The following is a 21,027-nucleotide window of genomic DNA, read 5'->3' as shown; positions in this document are numbered from 1 at the left end:
AGACCGGTCCCTTTTATGCCCATGTATGGACGAAAGGGACAGACCGGTCCCTTTTATGCCCATGTATGGACGAAAGGGACAGACCGGTCCCTTTTATGCCCATGTATGGACGAAAGGGACAGACCGGTCCCTTTTATGCCCATGTATGGACGAAAGGGACAGACCGGTCCCTTTTATGCCCATGTATGGACGAAAGGGACAGACCGGTCCCTTTTATGCCCATGTATGGACGAAAGGGACAGACCGGTCCCTTTTATGCCCATGTATGGACGAAAGGGGGACAGACAAAGCCTCATGTAGGCCGACCCCCTGGGTCTGGCAAAAATGAGGTAGACGGGTGATACACACATATCAGAGATTTACACGCCAGTTGGTACGCACGTCCGTTTGTGCTTATCGAAAATACGCACAACCGCCTTTAGTCACTTTATTTAGGCACTATTTACGAATAGCTTAGTAAATATATTTTTCTATTCTAAAAAAAATATATAAATAAAAAAAAATCTTGGCTTAGTGGGTGCCCCCCCCAGCCTAATGGCGCCCTAGGCAATTGCCTACTCTGCCTATTGGCTGGGCTGGCTCTGGCCATACAAGAGTGTTGCCCCAAAAGTAGCTTTACTAGCTAACATAGCTGATCTACAAGCTCACAAGGCGTTGCATTGCGAGGCGTTGTGATCTGCGTAGATCTACTATTTTAGCCATTTCTGAAATATTTCAAGTCGTAGTTTTTCCATTACCTGGAAAGTTATTATGCCCGTGTCTCCGCAGAGGCTCTTCATGATGGACGACCGCGAGGTGGTCGCGGCCAAAATGGAGGACCCTCGCAACGCCTTGGAGTTTCGGGACGCCACGCTGGCGTGGCAGAAGTCCCGCCCTCCTCCTCCTCCTCCTCCTCCGGCGGCGGCGGCGGGGGGGGGGGGCCGCGAAAGCCAATCCGCCGCCCAAGAAGAAGAAGACGGGCGGGGGCATGAGGCGGGTGCTGCGCAGGGAGAAGCTCAGCCTGTACATCACCACGGAGGAGGAGGCCAAGGGCAGCGGCGGCGCCGACGACGGGCCCAACGGGCAGAGCCTGCTCACCAACATGGAGCAGGAGAGCCCACAGAGCACCATCTCCTCCACGCAGAGCATGAGGCCGCCGCTGCACAAGACGCTGCACCGCGTCGACCTGCGCATCAAGAGGGTATATGAGTTTGATTTGTAAAATAAAGCAGAGGGGGGGGGGGGGGGGGGGGTTACATTATAAATGATATAATAATATAATAATTTTCTTTTTTGACAAAATCAAAACACATTTTGACAAAAGCTTTTACATTTTGAAATTGTTATATTTCTAACCCAGTAAGATCTGAGGCCGATTCTGCAATTCATCTCTGTCGGGTGGAAATCTCATGTGTTCAAATGACTGTGCACTGCTCCTTTAGGGTTTGTTAACCCATTTAGATCATTTTTTGATTTCTTTGGCTATTCAAAAATAGCAGATCTACAAGCTCATAGCTGCTATTTTAGATTTGTGGGTGGAAATTAGTGCAAATCTTTGAATATATATATATATATATTTTTTTTTAAAGCAAACATTTGTAACTCAAATCTTTGCTTCTGGGGGATTCTACAGATGTCTTCTAAATCCTAACAGTTTTCTGAAAAACGTATGTTGTATCAGTGGTTCTCAAACTTTTCCATGGCAAGGACCTCCCAAAATGATATGTATTTGGGCCGCGGACCCCCATCTCAAAATGTGTTGTTCCAGGGACCCCCCCCAGAAGCACAGATCGGAGTTTTAAAAATGTTCGCTTTAAAACGTATATATATATATATTCAAAGATTTGCACAAATGTTCCGTGATTTTTCAAAAAAATAGCAGATCTACAAGCTCATAGCGCGGCACTCGGTGCCACGCTATGAGCTTGTAGATCTGCTATTTTTTTAATAGCCAAAGAAATGTTAAAATGACACAGATGCGTTCCCGGTCTTAATGGGTTAAATGCAGAGGACAAATGTCTCTTAACTCATTCACTGCCAGGCTTATTTCAAGCTAGTTGATCCATATGCCAAAGGCATTTTGGGTCAAACGGAGATTTTTTTTTCTCCGTTTACATTTTAACATTGAAGTGGATGGAGAATTAACTTTTTGAAAATCGTTTTCTCCTAGTTCCTTTGAGATTCAAAAGAAAAAAAAATAACCAAAAAAATAAAAATAAAATTAAAAATTTTATTTAAAAAAAAATATTTTTTTAAGGAGACGTCAAAAGACGTCATTGGCACTAATGGCACACTGAAAACGGCCGTCAAAAGACGTCATTGGCACTATATGAGTTAAGGGGACAATAAAGTCAAATCAAATTAATCTAATCAGATCATTATATACAAAAAAAAGCACATCAGACGGTCTACATTTCCCATAAGCAAATGTGTGTATTTAATTAAGTCTGACCAGAAGCAAAGGATAAAACGTATCCCCACCGGTAATAAAAGGTAATGACCAGAGGAGAGGATATTAAAAGCAGATGCATGGACCCCCCCCCCCCCCTCAGCAAATGAAACCCTGCACATACTGTACAACACAGTCCCAACAACAGTGGCGTAAAGTAACTACATTTACTCAAGCGCTGGACTTGAGTACAATTTTGAGATATTTGTTTTTTACTTTACTTGAGTATTTCCAATTTTCTATACTTTTACTTCTACTCCACTACATCTCAGAGGCAGATATTGTACTTTTACTCCACTACAATTATTGGACAACTTTACTAACTAGTTACTAACTAGTAACTTTTAAAAAGTTACTAGTTACTTTGTAGATTTTGATCATTGTTACAAAACACAGTAACCACTTCAGCCATTTGAATAGAGATCTACAAGCTCAGTGAGCTTGTAGATCGGCTATTATAAAAAAAAAGTTTTTATACATTTTGAACATTGTGAAATTCTGCGTAATGAGTACTTTTACTTTTCGTACTCATTCAGTGCCACTGGACGTCTAAAACGTCCAGTGGCATATAAGCCCCGAGTGCCACTGGATGTCTAAAACATGTTCAGAACCCAAGATATGATGATTTGAAGATTTGTTGCTCCATTCACTCTTTGTTTAACTTCTTACTGAAAAAGGCTGTATCTCGGCTCCTAAGCACTTTTTTTTTTACAATGAATTTTAGCTGTGGCACTCAGAGACAAAATTCCATAAATAAACTGGGCACTGAATGAGTTAAGTACATTTTAATAGCAATACTTTTGTACTTTTACTCAAGTAAAATCTTTGAATTCCGGACATTTACTTGTAACAGAGTATTTCTACATTGCAGTATTGATACTTTTAGTTGTGAGTAGTACTTTTTCCACCACTGCCCAGTGCCCAATGAGACACTGGCACCCAATGGCAATTGGGTGCCAGTGTGCACCCAAAGACAATTGGCACCCAAGGCAGAACACCGGTTCTGTCTCACTCTCTTCTGACTCCCTTGGGGTTTCCTCTCCTTTGCACAGGGAACGCTGGTTGGGATCTGTGGAAGTGTGGGAAGTGGAAAGAGCTCCCTTCTGTCTGCCCTGCTGGGACAGGTGAGATTCCATGCACGCAATGCGTACTTTACTTTTGTCTCTCTAAAGGGATTTAGAAAATGAAATCGGTTATTTTTCAGCCAACAACAACAAAGTATAAATTGGGCTTTTATTTGTTCTGCTGTAGTCCATCCTTTCTCCCTCTGGCTCTCGGAAACCTGGTGATCAAAAGAACCTGAAAAAAACGAGCAGCAAACGTAGAAAATCTGAAATCAATCAGAATGAATCATTATTTATTTGTGGCAAGTATTGGTGTCAACAATAATCCATACATAGATTAATCACAATGCGGACATGGACGATTATGAATCGATTCACAAATGTCAAATCGTATCGGCGAATCGTAATCGAATTGAATTGTGAGGGCAGTGTCAATGCACACCTCTAGTGGCAAGCAAAGAAGCATAAATAAGGCTTTATTCTGTGTTGAAGGGCCTTGTCCTCACTCCTTGCCGATTTGAAGATATCAAGAATAGAAAAGAAAGACTAGTGTAGTTCTGCTCTCAGCGTCTCTCTCTCTCCGTCTAACTTTCTCCCTCCCTCCGTCCCATAGATGACCCTGCTGGAGGGAAGCGTAGCGGCCGGCGGCACGTTTGCCTACGTCTCCCAGCAGGCTTGGATCCTCAACAACTCCCTGAGAGAGAACATCGTGTTTGGTCGAAAGCACGACCAAGACAAGTAAGATGAGCTCAGCATTAGGTTTTAGTGTTGTTGAGGCAGTGTTGTCGCCTCATTAACCCATTAAGACCGTGAAGGCATCTGTGTAACCACTTTAACCATTATTTGATACTTTGGGCTATTCAAAAATAGCAGATATACAAGCTCATAGCACTGCACAGAGTGCCGCGCTATGAGCTTGTAGATCTGCTTTTTTTTCCCGTGAAAATATGGGCAAATCTATGAATATATAATTTTTTTAAATGAACATTTGTAACTCAAATCTTTGCATCTGGGGGTCCCTGGAACAACATTTTGGGTGGTCCTTGACATGAAAAAAGTTTAAGAACCACTGATATTTATAGCAGCATAATCTTTTTCATAAAATTGTTTTTTAGAAGACATTTGAAGAAGACATTTGTAGAACCCCCAGAAGCAAAGATTTTGGTCAAAAATGTTTGCTTTAAAAAATATATATATTCAAAGATTTGCAAAAAAAGATAGATTTTTCAACAACAAAAAAAGATCTACAAGCTCATTCTTTGAGACACACCATCCGGGTTTTTGACCAATAAGCACCTTTGTTTGGCCCGATTTTGGAACAGCTGATGTTTCTTTGGGGCTAAACAAAGGCATCACGTGACGTTGATCCCCTTCTACTATTCGCTCTTACTAGGACATGACGTATGTGTAGGCAGAAGAATAGCGGTGCCGCGCTATGAAATCTAAGAATGACACACAGATGCGTTCCCGGTCTTAATTGATTAAAGTCGACGTCCCTTACTTCTTTCCATCCCCACAGATACAATGCTGTGCTGGAGGCCTGCTGTCTCGTCCCTGATCTGGCAGAGCTGCCGTACGGAGACATGACTGAGGTACCCTGAGGCTAATCTGCATGTCAGTGGGGTTGTTGTTGTTGTTGTTGTTGTTGTTTTTGTGGAGCAAACACTTTGCTGCACAGTATGCGGTTAGCTGTGCTGTTAGTTAGTACAGCTTACATTCAAGTTTTACAATGAGAAACAAAAAAACAAGGCAAAAAGATGATGAGTATACAGGAGATTCAGGCGTGCGAGAATTTTAGAATCGTCAGCTGAGCTGCTAAAAGTGAGCTGAGCGTCGTTTCTTCCTTCCAGCGGCGTAAAGTAACTAAGTACGTTTACTCAAGCACTGCACTTATGTACAATTATGAGGTATTTGTACTTTACTTGAGTATCTCCAATTTCCAATACTTTTACTTCTACTCCACTACATCTCAGAGGCAAATATTATAATTTTTACTCAACTAAAATGTTTTTGAAAACTTTAGTTACTTTGTAGGTTTTGATAATTATTCCAAAACATACATTACCCACTTCAGCCCTGTATACATTTCGGCCTTTTGAAAATAGCTGATCTACAAGCTCACAATCGCGACACATTTGTGAGCCTGTAGATCGGCTATTTTCAAAAGATTTGTATACATTTGAAAACTTCAAATGGGAGATTCTGCATAATGAGTACTTTTACTTTTGGTGCTTTAAGGACATTTTGATGCCAATACTATTGCACTTTTACTCAAATACATTTTGAATTCCGGACTTTTACTTGTAGCAGAGTATTTCCACATTGCAGTATTGATACTTTTACTTAAGTAACAAATGTGAGTACTTTTTCCACCAACCGCTTCCTTCTCTAATACCTTACCAGATCGGGGAGAGAGGTGCCAACCTGAGTGGCGGGCAGCGCCAGCGGGTGAGCCTGGCGCGCGCCCTGTACAGCGAGCGGCCCATCCTGCTCCTGGACGACCCCCTCAGCGCCGTGGACGCCCATGTGGGCTCCCACCTCTTCCACAACGTCATCCGCGGAGCCGCCAAGGGCAGAACCGTGCTGTTTGTAACACACCAGCTACAGGTGATCAGGGTGATCCTCTGAAGTCATTACACATTGCGTGCCAATCGCGTAGATCTACGCGAACCTAAATAGTTGCGCAGCGTGCCAGTCGCGTAGATATACGCGAAGTGGGCTTCTTTTTTTTTTCTTTTTCGCAGGTTCACATTTCCTTGTGGGCCTCTCTCGCAGTGACACATTTCATTGTAGCACACCCGGAAACGGAAATATCCGTATCCGGAGATTTTCGTTCCCACCCGCCTCCGCTCTAAAGCTCCCACTAATCCTCCATTTTCTCGGTTGTTGTTTTTCTCCTTGCTGATCGCTGTTTAACATAAACCGTGACAACTTCAAAATGGCCGATCGCCGATTGAAACGGTCTTCTCTGGGCGTCTCACACAGCTACCCTGTGTGTCTACAATCAGTTGAACGCGCGATTTTAAGGTATTCAGCGAGGTCTGTGGCGACGTAAAAAAAACAAAAAAACAACAATAAATCGCTGGCACTGGTGAATACATCATGATATTAAACTCTGGCGTGGAATGTGTTAATTAACCACTTAAAAACCCTATATATAGTCCTACAACCAATAGCTGATCTACAAGTTCACGACACCTTGCAGATCTGCTATTTGAGCTGTTTTTCGTTTTTTACAAAAATATGGATGCCAGGGTTAACTAGCCTGGTTCCAGACGAATCTGCCATTGCAAAAAAAAAATGCTCTCAGCAGATTAGGTCTGGCCCCTCTCAATAGAGATTGGATTTCTCTCCCTCCGAAGTTGTGAGGGACCAATCAGGGCCCAGTATGCAAATGTGGGGCGGGTTTATCACCAGGGGCATTTTTTTAATTTGCCCCTCGGAAATTGCAGGTTCCACACAGAGATTCCAGACTAATATCTACACAGTGACATTAGCCAGGCCATGCCAGGCTAAGGGTTAACCACTATAACCCCTATATACTTTGTGAAGTCTGTACTTGGTGCCCTCCTTCATTTGGCATGTTCGTTAAATATGCCGTTTTCTATTTTTATTTTATTTTGACAAATGTTGGGCACTGAAACATTTAGTTTGAGGTTTGGCACTACTGTGATAGATTTTGCATAAAGAATCCCAAGTGTCTTCATGCATGTTTCCTCGTACATACCGCACACACACGCGTGTTGCAGAGCAGACGGGAGTTCTGTGTGTACCAGGCAATTATTGTACTTTTACTCGACTACAATTATTTGAAAACTTTAGTTACTAGTCACTTTGCAAATATACATTATTACATTATACAACATACATGAACCACTTTAGCCCTATTTTATACATAGGCATATTTGATGCGATGCGACGCGTTGAGAGCTTGTAGATCTGCTATTTTCAAACATTTTAGTACATTTACCTTGGATACTTTAAGAATATTTTGATGCCAATACTTTTGTACTTTTACTTAAGTAACGTTTTGAACACAGGCCTTTTACTTGTAACAGAGTATTCTTTTTCCACTACTGGTGGAAACGCTCGCACTCGCAAGATCAAATATGATCGTAAGCGAGTTTCGTGAACGAGACCCATTGTATATATTTTTTCTCTTGCGTTACATGAGCAGATGAACAAAGTATTATAAATATGTTGACGTCATACAGTCAGCTCATTCAGCCTCTTCTTCTACCCCCCCTTTTTATTCCACAGTATCTCTCGGAGTGCGATGACGTAATCCTGATGAAGGACGGGCAGATCGCCGAGCACGGCACCCATGCCCAGCTAATGGGCAAGGAGCGTGACTACGCCACCCTATTCAACAGCATGCAACAGGAGGTAAGGCCAGGGGGGGCACCGCCAGGCACCGGGCCAGCTCTTTGTGAATTAGCTTGCCAATCCCCCCCCACCCCCCCAAAGCCACCCCTTTCACAATAACATTGTACATTACAATGCTGAATAATTCATAAGCCCCGCAGAGGCGAGGCCGATGGCTGGGAAATGTTAACCCATTAAGACCGGGGAACGCATCTGTGTGTCATTTTCTTTAGATGTTTTTTTTGGGCTATTAAAAAATAGCAGATATACAAGCTCATTGCGCGGCACCGAGTGCCGCGCTATGAGCTTGTAGATCTGCTATTTTTTTTTTTTTATTGTGAAATATTTGTGCAAATCTTTGAATATATATTTACACGTTTAACTCAAGCTTCTGGGGGGTGGTGGGGGGGTCCCTGGAATAAAATATTTTGAGATGGGGGTCCGCGCCGGCCAAACACAAAGGATTTTGGGGGGTCCTTCACGTGAAAAAGTGTGAGAACCACTGATTATAGCAACATAAGTTGAAACATTTTTAAAAACTGGTAGGATTTAGAAGACATTTGTAGAATCCCCAGAAGAAAAGATTTGAGTTACAAATGTTCGCTTAAAAAAAAAAATATATATATATATATATATATATTCAAAGATTTGCAAAAATGTTAACGATTAAAACACATAAATAGCAGATATACAAGCTCATAGCGCGGCACTCGGTACCGCGCTATGAGCGTGTATATCTGCTATTTTTGAATAGTCAAAGTATAAAATAATGGTGGTGACACAGATGCGTTCCCGGTCTGAATGGGTTAATGCATACGAGGCCTTTCATTATTTATGCGTGCATTGATTTACTGGTGTACCCGCTAAAGACCCTGTCACCGATATCTCTGTTCCAATGACTTAGTGGCCATTGTTAACGCGGGGGCCATGATTTGTGTTGGGGGGGGGGGGTCCCCCCCCCTGTTTCGTGACGCTGGCTCAGTTCCATCCCTCCTTCCTCCTCCCCCTTCAGAACCTGGTGAGAATGAACCTGAAAAACAAGCAGCAAAAGACAGAGCGGGCAGAGAGCAATCTGGTCACGGTTGCCACGGTCACAGGACCACAGGTGGAGAACAAGAAAGGAGGTGAGAGCCAACCCTGTGCCAACCCACCCACACCCTGCTGTGCACCATGTTTCTCCTTCACGGTGCTGAAGATTCTCTCTCTCTCTCTCTCTCTCTCTCTCTCTCTCTCTCTCTCTCTCTCTCTCTCTCTCGCTCGCTCGCTCGCTCGCTCGCTCGCTCAATTTTTCAATTCAATTAAAGGGTCTTTATTGGCACGTGTTTAGTGTGGAAATAAAAATAAGAAATGTATTCTGTACAATCAGTGGTGGAAAGTAACTAATTACATTTACTCAACTACTGTACTTAAGTAACATTTCGAGGTAGTTTTACTTTACTGCAGTACCTCCAATTTTCTTCTACTTCTACTCCACTACATCTCAAAGGCAAATATTGTACTTTTACTCCACTATAATTATTTCAAAACTTAAGTTACTAGTTGAAGATTTTGATTATTATTACAAAACATACATGAACAACTTCAGCTCTTTATATACTTCGGCTATTTGAAAATTGCCGATCTACAAGCTCACAACGCGTCACATCGAGACGCGTTGCGAGCTTGTAGATCGGCAATTTTCAAAAGAGTTCTATACATTTTGAAAACTTGTGAAATGGGACATTCTAATGAGTACTTTTACTTTTGCCACTTTTAGTATATTTTGACGCCAACACTTTTGTACTTTTACTCAAGTAAATTTTGAATGCCAGACTTTTACTTATAACAGAGTATTTCTACATTGTGGTATTAATACTTTTACTTCAGTAAAAAATGTGAGTACTTCTTCCAACACTGACAAAGATACAGCCCTACTAGAATAAAAAAGAATGTGTAACATTCCTTTCTTCTTTCCTTCCCTCCTTCCTTGATTCCTTCCTGTCTTGCCTTCATGTAGAACAACTGATGAAAGCGGAGGAGAAAGGCAGTGGCGCCGTGGCCTGGTCCGTGTACGCCGCCTACATCAAGGCGGCCGGGGGCCCCGGGGCCTTCGTCGTCAACGTCTTCTTCTTCCTCGCCACCACCGGAAGCATCGCCTTCAGCAACTGGTGGCTCAGCCACTGGATCAAGCAGGGCAGTGGGGTGAGTCAGGCTGCTTACACCCAGTGTGTCGGAATACTGATATATTATTGATTTCAGCTGTTACAATTCCAAAGGGCACACCAATGGGATATAGTCAAAAAAAATCGCAAAACACACCTGTATTCAGAGTAAAAATAGCAATAGCAAAGCTTGTTGATCAGCTATTTTTTTTAATTTGTTGTTTCATTAACCCTTTAAGACCTGAGGCGATTCTTTAAAAAAAATCTAAATCCTAACAGTTTTTGGAAAAAAATCTAAACATTTTCTTTTTTCACGATTTTTCAAAAATAGCAGATCTACAAGTTCATAGCGCGGCACTCGGTGCCGCGCTATGAGCTTGTATATCTGCTATTTTTGAATAGCCAAAGACATCTAAAGTGACACAGATGCGTTCCAGGTATTAACACATCCACCGCCAGAGGTTAATCTCATAATGTACTCACCAGTGCCAAGGTGTTTTTGTTGTTTTTTTGTTTTTTTCATGTCGCCATAGATCTTGTTAAAATCCTTAAGATTGAGCCGTGAACGGTCTGTTTACATCCGCGAGATCTCCCTGTATCTCCCAGTGAAGACCGCATGTCAAACGGACTTCCATGACTGTAGTTAGAGCGGATTACGTTAAACAGTGAAATGCGAGGAGAAAAAACTACAGGAAGAGAATTGAGTTTCAGTTTCGTCTGTAGAATGGGAGCGGGCGTGATCGTCGAAACCGGATCCCAAATAATTCTATTTCCTGTCATCAAACCGGAAACGGAAGTGGATCAAAAAAATTCCGAAAGTGCACCCGGACCGCGCATGCGCGAAAAGACCGCAGCCCGTAGGACTACGGGCTCGGCGCTTAACCGTTGGATTTAACGGCCCGTAGAACTACGGGCCCGGCGGTAAAGGTGTTAATGGGTTAAAGGTAGGGTAAGTGATTTACTTTTGTTAAAATAAGTGTTAAATAGCTGTATATTCTGATAGTACTCATTGCTATAGAGTGTTTGTTCAGTAAAAGGAGTCTCCCATGTCTCTCCAACTCTTTATTAAACAGAAAATGCATTTTCAGTGCTCTCTCCTGATTGGCTTAAATGTTGTCACCTACCTGAAAATGTATCTATATTCTGTTTACTAAAGAGCTGGAGAGACCCCTGTGACCGAACAAACGCTCTGTAGCAATGATTACTATCAGAATATAGTACTTTAACCTTTTAACAAAAAAATATATATATATCACTTACCCTACCTTTTAGTAAACACAATTTGGGGACGACAGGTAAAAGTAATTCAAATATTTTCTTTTTTTTAATTTTCTTTTTTTGGGGTGTAGAATTCTGTATAGATGGGTTTCCTGTTTGTAAACAAGAGAGGATGATGCGCGCGCAGTGGCGGGATGAGCCTGTAGAGGGCGCTATTACCCGCAGCAACTCTGGCCAATGTACATTCAGAAAATAAATGGTCTTCACCAGGTTTAATGAAAGTAGATTAAATGATGCAGTTTGTAATATCTTCTTTACTCAATAAAAATGATTTGTCGAAAGTTGGATCTGTTTGTATATAATAGCAGCATTATGCCTATTATGCCTATAATAGCAGCATTATGCCTATCTAAATCCCGAAAATAACGAGAGAGTGAATGGCGCTTCCGGTTCGTTCTCCCCCGCGCATGCGCAGATTGCACACTCTGCTCTGTGATGACGTCGCGCGGAAACCCATCTATTGGGATATGAGTGTGCACAAATTACTGGTAGAGTAATTTAAAAGAATATTCATGACTTTTTTTTTTGTCAGGGGATATTAAAAAAATCTTGGAATAAATTCCTTACCAAAAAAAATCTTCACCAATGTGTTTGTAAAGGTGTCTAGTAACACATCTCACAAAGACTGAAATTCAGTTTCCCTAAGAGAATTTTTGACAGCTGCTGAAAGTTGGGGTACCCACCATTTCCCTGCATTTCCATGCAGGGAAAAAAAATCTAATTTTAATTCTGTTTTAAGTAGCATGTGAGGGGTCAAACCTGGGTGTTTTTATGATTCTGAATCCATTGCAAGCATTTGTTTTGCACCAAAACCACTCCTTGGGCTAAAAACGGCCATAGCCATTCTTTTCCAGGTATACTTTTTGTGTAAAAAGCCCATTGAGATTGGGCTATTTTTAGCCCAAGGAGTGGGTTTGGTTCTGCTAATATCCCCTGACTAATAAGCGTTATTTGTGTAGAACCTTTCAAGAACAGTGTCACAAAGTGCTTGACAGAAGAATCCACACAAACACAGAGATAATAATGCGTGGGTTGTCACAAAATCCCGAGGCACACCTTTGGCTTGTGTCACCGCACAACAACAACAACTGTTTGGGAACCACCGTCCGGGGTTACAATACTTTTTATTCTGTAAATTGGGTCCCACAAGAAAAATAACCACCATGCGCCAGTGAGTCTGTGGCTATACCGCCTGAGCATTAATCTGAACATTGCGTGATTAAAAAAAAGTAACGCCTGCCACAGTAAACCTAATTAACCCGTTAAGACCGGGAAATATTTTTCAGATTTCTTTGGGCTATTCAAAAATAGCAGATATACAAGCTCATAGGGTGCCGCGCTACGAGCTTGTAGATCTGCTATTTTTGAAAAATCGTGAAAATCTGTACACATTTTGAATATATAGATTTTTAAAGCATTTTTTTTTAACTCAAATATTTGCTTCTGGGGAATTCTACAAATGTCTTCTAAATCCTAGCAGTTATTATTTTTTTAAATTATGTTGCTCTAATATCAGTTTTTCTATGTCAAGGACCACCCAAAATGATATGTATTTGGCTGCGGACCCCCATCTCAAAATATGTTGTTCCAGGGACCCCCCCAGAAGCAATGATTTGAGTTTAAAATGTCCGCTTTAAAAATATATATTCAAAGATTTGCACAAATTTTCAAGATTTTTCAAAAAATTGCCCAATGAAATCTAAAGAAATTACACACAGATGCGTTCCCGGTCTTGATGGGTTAAAAAACAAAGGCAGCAGAGAGAGTCTGTCAAATGTGCTCGGAATAGCAAACCCCCGACTGACTGCTTTTTGAGTGGTGCTAGCCACTCCACTCCAAGGAGTGACTTTGTCCTGGTGTGTGTGTGTCTGTCTGTCTGTCTGTGTGTCTGTGTGTATGAGCACGGCCTCTCTGTATGTTTGAGCACAGCCCAAACAGCTGCGGCTGATTGCAACACAAAGATGCAACCAGTTACACTAATTATACACACACACACACACACACACACGCACACACACACACACTCACACACAACACACACTTTTGAGTAAAAATACTTAATGAGTAAAAATACTTAAAATGAGTAAAAATACTTAAATATTAGTAAAGATACTTTAAAGTTCCTAAACTGAGTAAAAATACTTTAAATGAGTAAAAATACTTTAAATGAGTAAAAATACTTAAAAGATGTTAAAATGAGTAAAAATCAATAAAAACATTTTAAAGTACTTAAAATTTGTAAAAATACTTTGAAGTCATCAAAGTCTGTAAAAAGTAACTAACGAAATGAACTCATGAAAGGCACCACTCTCTTCACACTGGTGTGATTTTTTTTCTCCTGTATGGCTTTCTCTACCTCATTAGAGACAAGAAATCTTATTGGGGAAAGTAGTGTATTGTTTGTTTAGTTTGGGTTTCTCCATCTTGCACCCCCAGAACACATCATTAATCTTGGTGAATGAAACGGCGGCGGAGAGCAACAGCATGAGGCTCAACCCTCACATCCAGTACTATTCGTGCGTCTACGTCTCATCCATGGGCGCCGCTCTAATCTTCAAGACCATAAGAGGGCTGGTGTTCGTCAAGGTAAGAGGACCGCTTGCGCCACCCCGAAAAACCCAGGCCTGTTCCTATCTCTGTCCCTGTCTTGTCCTCTGTCAGCTTCGCACTTTGTCCTCTTAACTCATTAAGACCTGAGGCCATTTCTACAAAATGTCTTCTAAATTCTAACAGTTTTTTGAAAAAACCTATGTTGCTGTCAGTGGTTCTCAAACTTTTTCATGTAAAGGACCCCCAAAATGATATGCATTTGGCCGCGGACCCCATCTCAAAATGTTTTGTTCCAGGGACCCCCAGAAGCAACGATTTGAGTTATAAATGTTCGCTTTAAAAATATATGTATTCAAAGATTTGCACACATTTTCAAAAATAGCAGATCTACAAGCTCATAGCGCGGCACTCGGTGCCGCGCTATGAGCTTGTATATCTGCTATTTTTGAATAGCCAAAGTGTAAAATAATGCTTTTTTAGCTCAAATCTAAAAGTGACACATGCGTTCCAGGTCTCAATGGGTTAACCCATTAAGGCCCGAGTACCCGATTCTACCGAATGCCTTCTAAATCAGTAGTTCTCAAACTTTTTTTTGTGCCACAAGGACCCCCAAAATCATACATGGGCAACTGGTGGCCCGGGGGCCATATGCGGCCCCCACCACCTTCACTTAATGCGGCCCCACAGGTTAATATCGGAATACTGATATATTATTGATTTCAGATGTTACAATTCCAAAACATGCAAACATGACCCGCTTTAATTACTTCAGTCTATATTAGTAGCTTAATGACTAGTATTAAAATTCTATTGTATTTTTTTATGTCCAATGTATTTGTATTTAAGTTCATAAAGTTAACATAAGTATAACTAAATGCATTTAAAAAACATTTCAGGATTCCAATTAAAAAATAGCAAAAATAAAGCATGATTCCAATTAAAAAATAGCAGATCTTGTAGATCGGCTATTTTTGCTACTTTTGTGTGACATAGAATGGCCCGACGGTATACGCAATGTGGCCCTGGAGTGAGTGTGGAAATATATAGTGGCCCTCTCCATCATCGAAGTTGCATCACCCCTGCCCAAAATGTATTGTATGTGTATTTGTATTATGTATTTGGCCGTGGACTTGAGTCACAAAAGATTTGAGTCACAAAATCTAAAATAGCAGATGTACAAGCTTGCACCGCGCTACATAGTGAGCTTGTACATCTGCTATTTTTTAAAACCACAATCCTAAAGGTCCTTACACACCGGGGCGATTTTTTTCATGCGAATAATTTTTTTTTTTTAAAACCTTATAAAGTCAATGCAAGCTTCCACACCAGTTTCGCGGAGCGAAAAAAGCGTCTTTTAATTATTCGGAACGAGTCCGAATTGTGTGTATATTTGCATATTCGCCGGTGTGTAACCGCCTTAAGAGTTTTCTGAAAAACGTATGTTGCTATATATATATATATATATATATATATAAATAAAACATTTACACAGATGCAAAAAATCTAAATCCTAATAGTTTTCAGAAAAAAATAATTTTCACGATAATTTTCACGAAAGAAATATTTTCACGATTTTTCAAAAATAGCAGATCTACAAGCTCATAGCGCGGCACTCGGTGCCGCGCTATAAGCTTGTAGATCTGCAATTTTTTAATAGCCAAAGAAATCTGAAGTGACACAGATGCGTTCCAGGTCTTACTGGGTTAATAAGCCATGGCTCCACTGATGGACTCTGGCCCTTTGTAGGGAAAAAGAGGAACAAGTTGATGTTGCTGCTGTTGTTGTAAAGCCTTGCAGCGCTGCTTCCTAATTGTCTGCTCTGTCATCTGTTCAGGTTCTGACAGTTTCAGTGTTATAATTGAAAGTGCCTGTGGGCCAAGTCCATTTATCTTTCCCACTGCCCTGACTCACAGCTTGAGAGGGACACTGTGTGTGTGTTTTATGTGTGCGTTAGTGTGTGTGTGCGTACGTGCGCGTGAGTGACCGACCATGTCACTGTGCCTGTGTGCGTGTTTATTATGAATGCATGTCGCTGCCAGTTGTGTAAAGTAACAAAGTACATTTACTCAAGTACTGTACTTAAGTACACTTTTGAGGAATTTCTACTTTACTGGAGCATTTCCAATTTTCAGTACTTTTACTTCTACTCCACTACATCTCAGAGGCAAATATTGTACTTTTACTCCACTACACTACAATTAAAACACTTTAATGACTAGTTACTTTGTAGATTTAGATTATTATTACCAAACATACATTAACCACTTCAGGCCTATATAGATTAAGGCCATTTGAAAATAGCCGATCTACAAGCTCACAATGTGTCACGATGCCACGCATTGTGAGCTTGTAGATCTTCTATTTTTAAAAGATTTTTATACATTTGAAAACTTGAAATGGGACATTCTGCACAATGAGTACTTTTACTTTTGGTACTTTAAGTACATTTTGATGCCAATACTTGGTACTTTTACTGAAGTATTTCTATATTGCAGTATTGATACTTTTACTCAAGTAAGAAATGTGAGTACTTTTTCCACCACTGTGTGTGCGACTGTGCGTGCTTGTGTGTGTGTGCGCGTGTGCCGCGTACGCACGTGTGAGTGACCGACCACGTCACTGTGCCTGTGCGTGTTTGTGAATGCATGTCGCTGCCCCCCCTTTGGGTGCACGTCCCCCTGTCGCTGCCCCCCTTTGGGTGCACGTCCCCCTGTCGCTGCCCCCCTTTGGGTGCACGTCCCCCTTTCCCCAGCTAACCCTTTGTGACAGCGCATTACAGAGGTTAGCTCCCGATGTTATAGTGTGCCACTTGAAGTAGCTAATTTTTCCAAAGACGGCTCAACGTTTTTTTCCACCCCTGGCTGTGATGAGATCTTTGGGCGGTGTTGAATATTCCATTAACCCTTTAAGACCGGGAACGCATCTGTGTGTCATTTTAAGATTTCTTTGGGCTATTAAAAAATAGCAGATCTACAAGCTCATAGCGCGGCACCGAGTGCCGCGCTATGAGCTTGTAGGTCTGCTATTTCTTTGGAAAAAATCGTGAAAATTTTGAAGCGAACATTTGTAACTCAAATCTTTGCTTCTGGGGATTCTACAAATGTCTTCTAAATCCTAACAGTTTTACAAAAAAAAACGTATGTTGCTGTAAGTGGTTCTCTAACTTTTTCATGTCAAGGACCACCCAGAATTATATGTATTTGGCCACGGACGCCCCCATCTGAGAATGCTTTGTTTTGTATTATTCAACATTATTCAAAGTTTTCCAAACATTTTCGAGATAAAATTTAATAAACATCCAAAATAGCAGATGTACAAGCTCGCAGCACAGCACAAAGTGACGCGCTGTGAGCTCGTATATCTGCTATTTTCGAGAACCACCGTTCTAAATCCTACAAGTTTTCTAAAATAGCAGATATACAAGCTCATAGCGCGGCACCGAGTGCTATTTTTGAATAGCCAGAAGTATAAAATACTGGTTAACACATCCACCGCCAGAGGTTAATCTCATAATGTACTCACCAGTGCCAAGGTGTTTTTGTTGTTTTTTTGTTTTTTTCATGTCGCCATAGATCTTGTTAAAATCCTTAAGATTGAGCCGTGAACGGTCTGTTTACATCCGCGAGATCTCCCTGTATCTCCCAGTGAAGACCGCATGTCAAACGGACTTCCATGACTGTAGTTAGAGCGGATTACGTTAAACAGTGAAATGCGAGGAGAAAAAACTACAGGAAGAGAATTGAGTTTCAGTTTCGTCTGTAGAATGGGAGCGGGCGTGATCGTCGAAACCGGATCCCAAATAATTCTATTTCCTGTCATCAAACCGGAAACGGAAGTGGATCAAAAAAATTCCGAAAGTGCACCCGGACCGCGCATGCGCGAAAAGACCGCAGCCCGTAGGACTACGGGCTCGGCGCTTAACCGTTGGATTTAACGGCCCGTAGAACTACGGGCCCGGCGGTAAAGGTGTTAAAAAAGTGGTTACACACAGATGCAATGCGTTCCCGGTCTTAAAGGGTTAATAGAGTTAATGTGTTCGCTCCTGCCAAAAGTGATTTCTATCCAATTGGCGAAGCTGTCTGTCGCGCATTAGCTTTATGACCTTTACGCGTCAGCCTGCCTGAAACTCATTACGGATGGAGATTTGACAGCTTGCCTGACACAAGAGAAACATTCTTCATTTACATGTAACTTTAGCAAGATGGGAACTGTGTCCATTGTGTGAGATCAATGCAATATTATGTATTGCTTAAGTCATATCTAGGGTGCTGGGTCACAGCGTTATTTTTTGCATTGGAAATCCCCATAGGGGAATCTTAGATCGTGCCCAAGGGCCCAGCTTGAAAGTTTTACATTGAGGCTAATACAGAAGAGACAGTTGATATGAATGGCCTGTAGTTTCACTGTTTTACCCCTGCTGGTGTCAGAAAGAATTTATCTTAACGCAAGCGGATGGGTTTTTGACAAATTGACAAACTAGATTTTCTTACCTTGATAGAAATTGTCATAAATACTATATGCTTCCAGTCGCTAGTTTAAAGCCTCCTTTCAATCATCATGGCGTGTTGTTCTTGTTGACAGTGCACGGTGAAGGCTGCCTCGGTGCTCCATGACAAGCTGTTCCGGAAGCTCCTCCTCAGCCCCATGCATTTCTTCGACACGACGCCACTGGGCCGCATTCTGACCCGCTTCTCCAGAGACATGGATGAAGGTGAGTAGGGCCTGGTTCCTATGGCCTACTGCTACTCCCCAGAGAGTTCTTCTCAGTCAGCCAGTGAAGTCTGCATATAGAAGGAGTCGTGTTGTAGCACACACAGGCATGGTGTGATTTTCAGTGGTGGAGTACTGTACTCAAGTACTGCACTTAAGTACAATTTTGCGGTATTTGTACTTTACTTGAGTATTTCCAATTTCCAATACTTTTACTTCTACTCAACTACATCTCAGAGGCAAATATTGTACTTTTACTCCACTACAATTATTTAAAAACTTTAGTTACTAGTTACTTGGTAGATTTTGATTATTATTACACAACATACATTAACCACTTCAGCCCTATATACATTTGGGCCATTTGAAAATAGCCGCTCTACAACATGATGGCCTCTCTCTCCCACAGTGGACGTGCGTCTGATCATGCAGGCTGAGATGCTGCTCCAGAACCTGCTCCAGGTTTTCTTCTGCATTGGCATGCTGGGCATCGTCTTCCCTTGGTTCCTGATCTCCATCGTGCCCCTGGGAGCCTTCCTCTGCGTCGCCAACCGTGTCGCCAGGTCAGTGTTTTTACTTTTAAGTAAAAGTATCAATGCCGATTCTAAATGTGCCTGAGTAAAAAAGAACAAAAGTATTGGCATCAAAATATACTTAAAAGTACCAAAATTAAAAGTACTCTATATGCAGAATGTCCCATTTCACAAGTTTTCAAATGTCTAAAATGTATGATAAATCGTTTAAAAATAGCAGATCTACAAGCCGCTGTAGCGACCAAACTGTGGAACGATCTTCCACCCCATTGGAGTGTACAGAACTTACTGTAGGTTCAACACTTAAATGTGCTCTATAATTAAAGTGGATTAGATTGGATTGCTTTCGTCTGGGCTGAGCAACCTAGTGACAGTTTGACATTTCATTAATTTAAAAATATTTGTGTGCACAATCATAGAATATTGATGCGTATTGCTTCTGTTTTTGTGAATAATTGGTCGTCATCATTTTGAGCCGTGTGGTAATTGCATAATACCACTGATGTACAAGCCCACTGTATCAAAGGTGAATAAAAATAAACTGGTTAAGTCAGTGGAACAGTAAACAGTGGAGAGACACATGGCAAGAAATGACACAGATGCACCGCAGTGTAGCAGGTTGATCATGCCTTTCGGTGCAAGTTGAGACGATATTCTTTCCAAGAATATCTTAACCTTTCCAAAAGGTAATGATGATGACACACACACACACAGACACACACACACACGCGTGCACACACACACACAGACACACACACACACCCACACACGCGCACACGCGCACGCACACACACACTGACACACACGCGCACACCCCTGGCATCAATCACCCTCATGTCAATCATCTTGACAAAGGAGGATCAAATATCATGCAAAGTCGCGAGGGGCCTCTCCTTGCATTTGAATAAGTCACGTTTGTTATGTTCCACCAAAGTGGATTTTCTGGTAAAATCACCTGCTCCTTAAAAAGCGTCTTTAGTCAAACTCAAACGGTGAAGTTAAACCTTAAAGGGATACTTCACTTTAGGGCCGGGGACACATTTAAAAAAAATATTAAAAATAAATGAAAAAAGTTATGGAAAATTCATGGCCCCCTCACGCATTAGAGTGTCCTACTAATGTGTGAGGGGGCCATGAATTTTCCATAACTTTTTTCATTTATTTTTAATATTTTTTTTAAATGTGTCCCCGGACCGAAAGTGAAGTATCCCTTTAAGCCCGGGGCATAAACAGTGGAACACGGCCTCAGAGCGGGAAGAGGAGGAAGACTCATGTTCTCTCTCCTCCTCCTCCTCCTCTACTTTTATGAGAAAACGGGGATGATTCATGGGAGGATTGTTGGCCTCATTGCATCATCCATCCTATCCGTTGTGTCTAAAAGTAGAAAGCCACCACACCTTTTGTCAACAAGCTCCCCCCTCCCTCTCCCTCTCTCTCTGTCTCTCTCTTTGTCTCTCTGTCACCTCTCTCACTTCCCTGTGGACACTGGAGGTCTGGTGGCCTCTCTCTCTCTCTCTCTCTGGCTATGCCCAGCGTATCGTGTGTCTGTGGGGTGACGGTGCTCATAAGCCCGTAATATCACCCATAAATCAGACGGTGCATGCGCTGCGGCAGAGGGAGGCCAGAGAAAATGGCCAGTGCTCTGCTCTCTCTGCTCTCTCTGCTCTGCTGCCAGGAAATGGCAGTTCTGTCCTCAACAGAATTACCTCCTGTCACCTGCCTGCTCTCTCTCCCTGTCATCATTGTCCACTGGGCTGGCACACACAACCACAAACCATCATTGGAGTTAACCCATACAGACCGGGGAAAAGAATCTGTGTCATTTCTTTGCTATTCAAAAATAGCAGATCTACAAGCACTCGGTGCCGCGCTACGAGCTTGTAGATGCTGCTATTCTTGAAAAATCGTTGTGAAAGTTTGTGCAAATCTTTGAATATATATATATTTTTTTTTAAAGC

The 21,027-nt window shown here is 41.7% G+C and overlaps 1 protein-coding gene across 1 annotated transcript in view; it reads left to right on the top strand.

The window, feature by feature from the left end:
* LOC308075835 (ATP-binding cassette sub-family C member 5) overlaps positions 1-21,027 on the top strand; it is a 69,490-nt gene that overhangs the window by 30,590 nt on the left and 17,873 nt on the right. Inside the window, 12 exon segments of the mRNA XM_080415811.1 lie at positions 769-924; positions 926-1,180; positions 3,481-3,552; positions 4,106-4,230; positions 5,012-5,084; positions 5,896-6,099; positions 7,753-7,878; positions 8,870-8,981; positions 9,854-10,038; positions 13,713-13,862; positions 18,408-18,537; positions 18,946-19,099. Of these exon segments, the coding sequence (XP_080271937.1) occupies positions 769-924; positions 926-1,180; positions 3,481-3,552; positions 4,106-4,230; positions 5,012-5,084; positions 5,896-6,099; positions 7,753-7,878; positions 8,870-8,981; positions 9,854-10,038; positions 13,713-13,862; positions 18,408-18,537; positions 18,946-19,099 (1,742 nt within the window).

Source organism: Gymnoscopelus braueri (assembly GCF_963280865.1).
Source record: "Gymnoscopelus braueri genome assembly, chromosome: 20".
In the NCBI taxonomy this organism is placed as follows: Eukaryota; Metazoa; Chordata; class Actinopteri; order Myctophiformes; family Myctophidae; genus Gymnoscopelus; species Gymnoscopelus braueri.
This window is presented reverse-complemented; position numbering and strand designations above follow the sequence as displayed.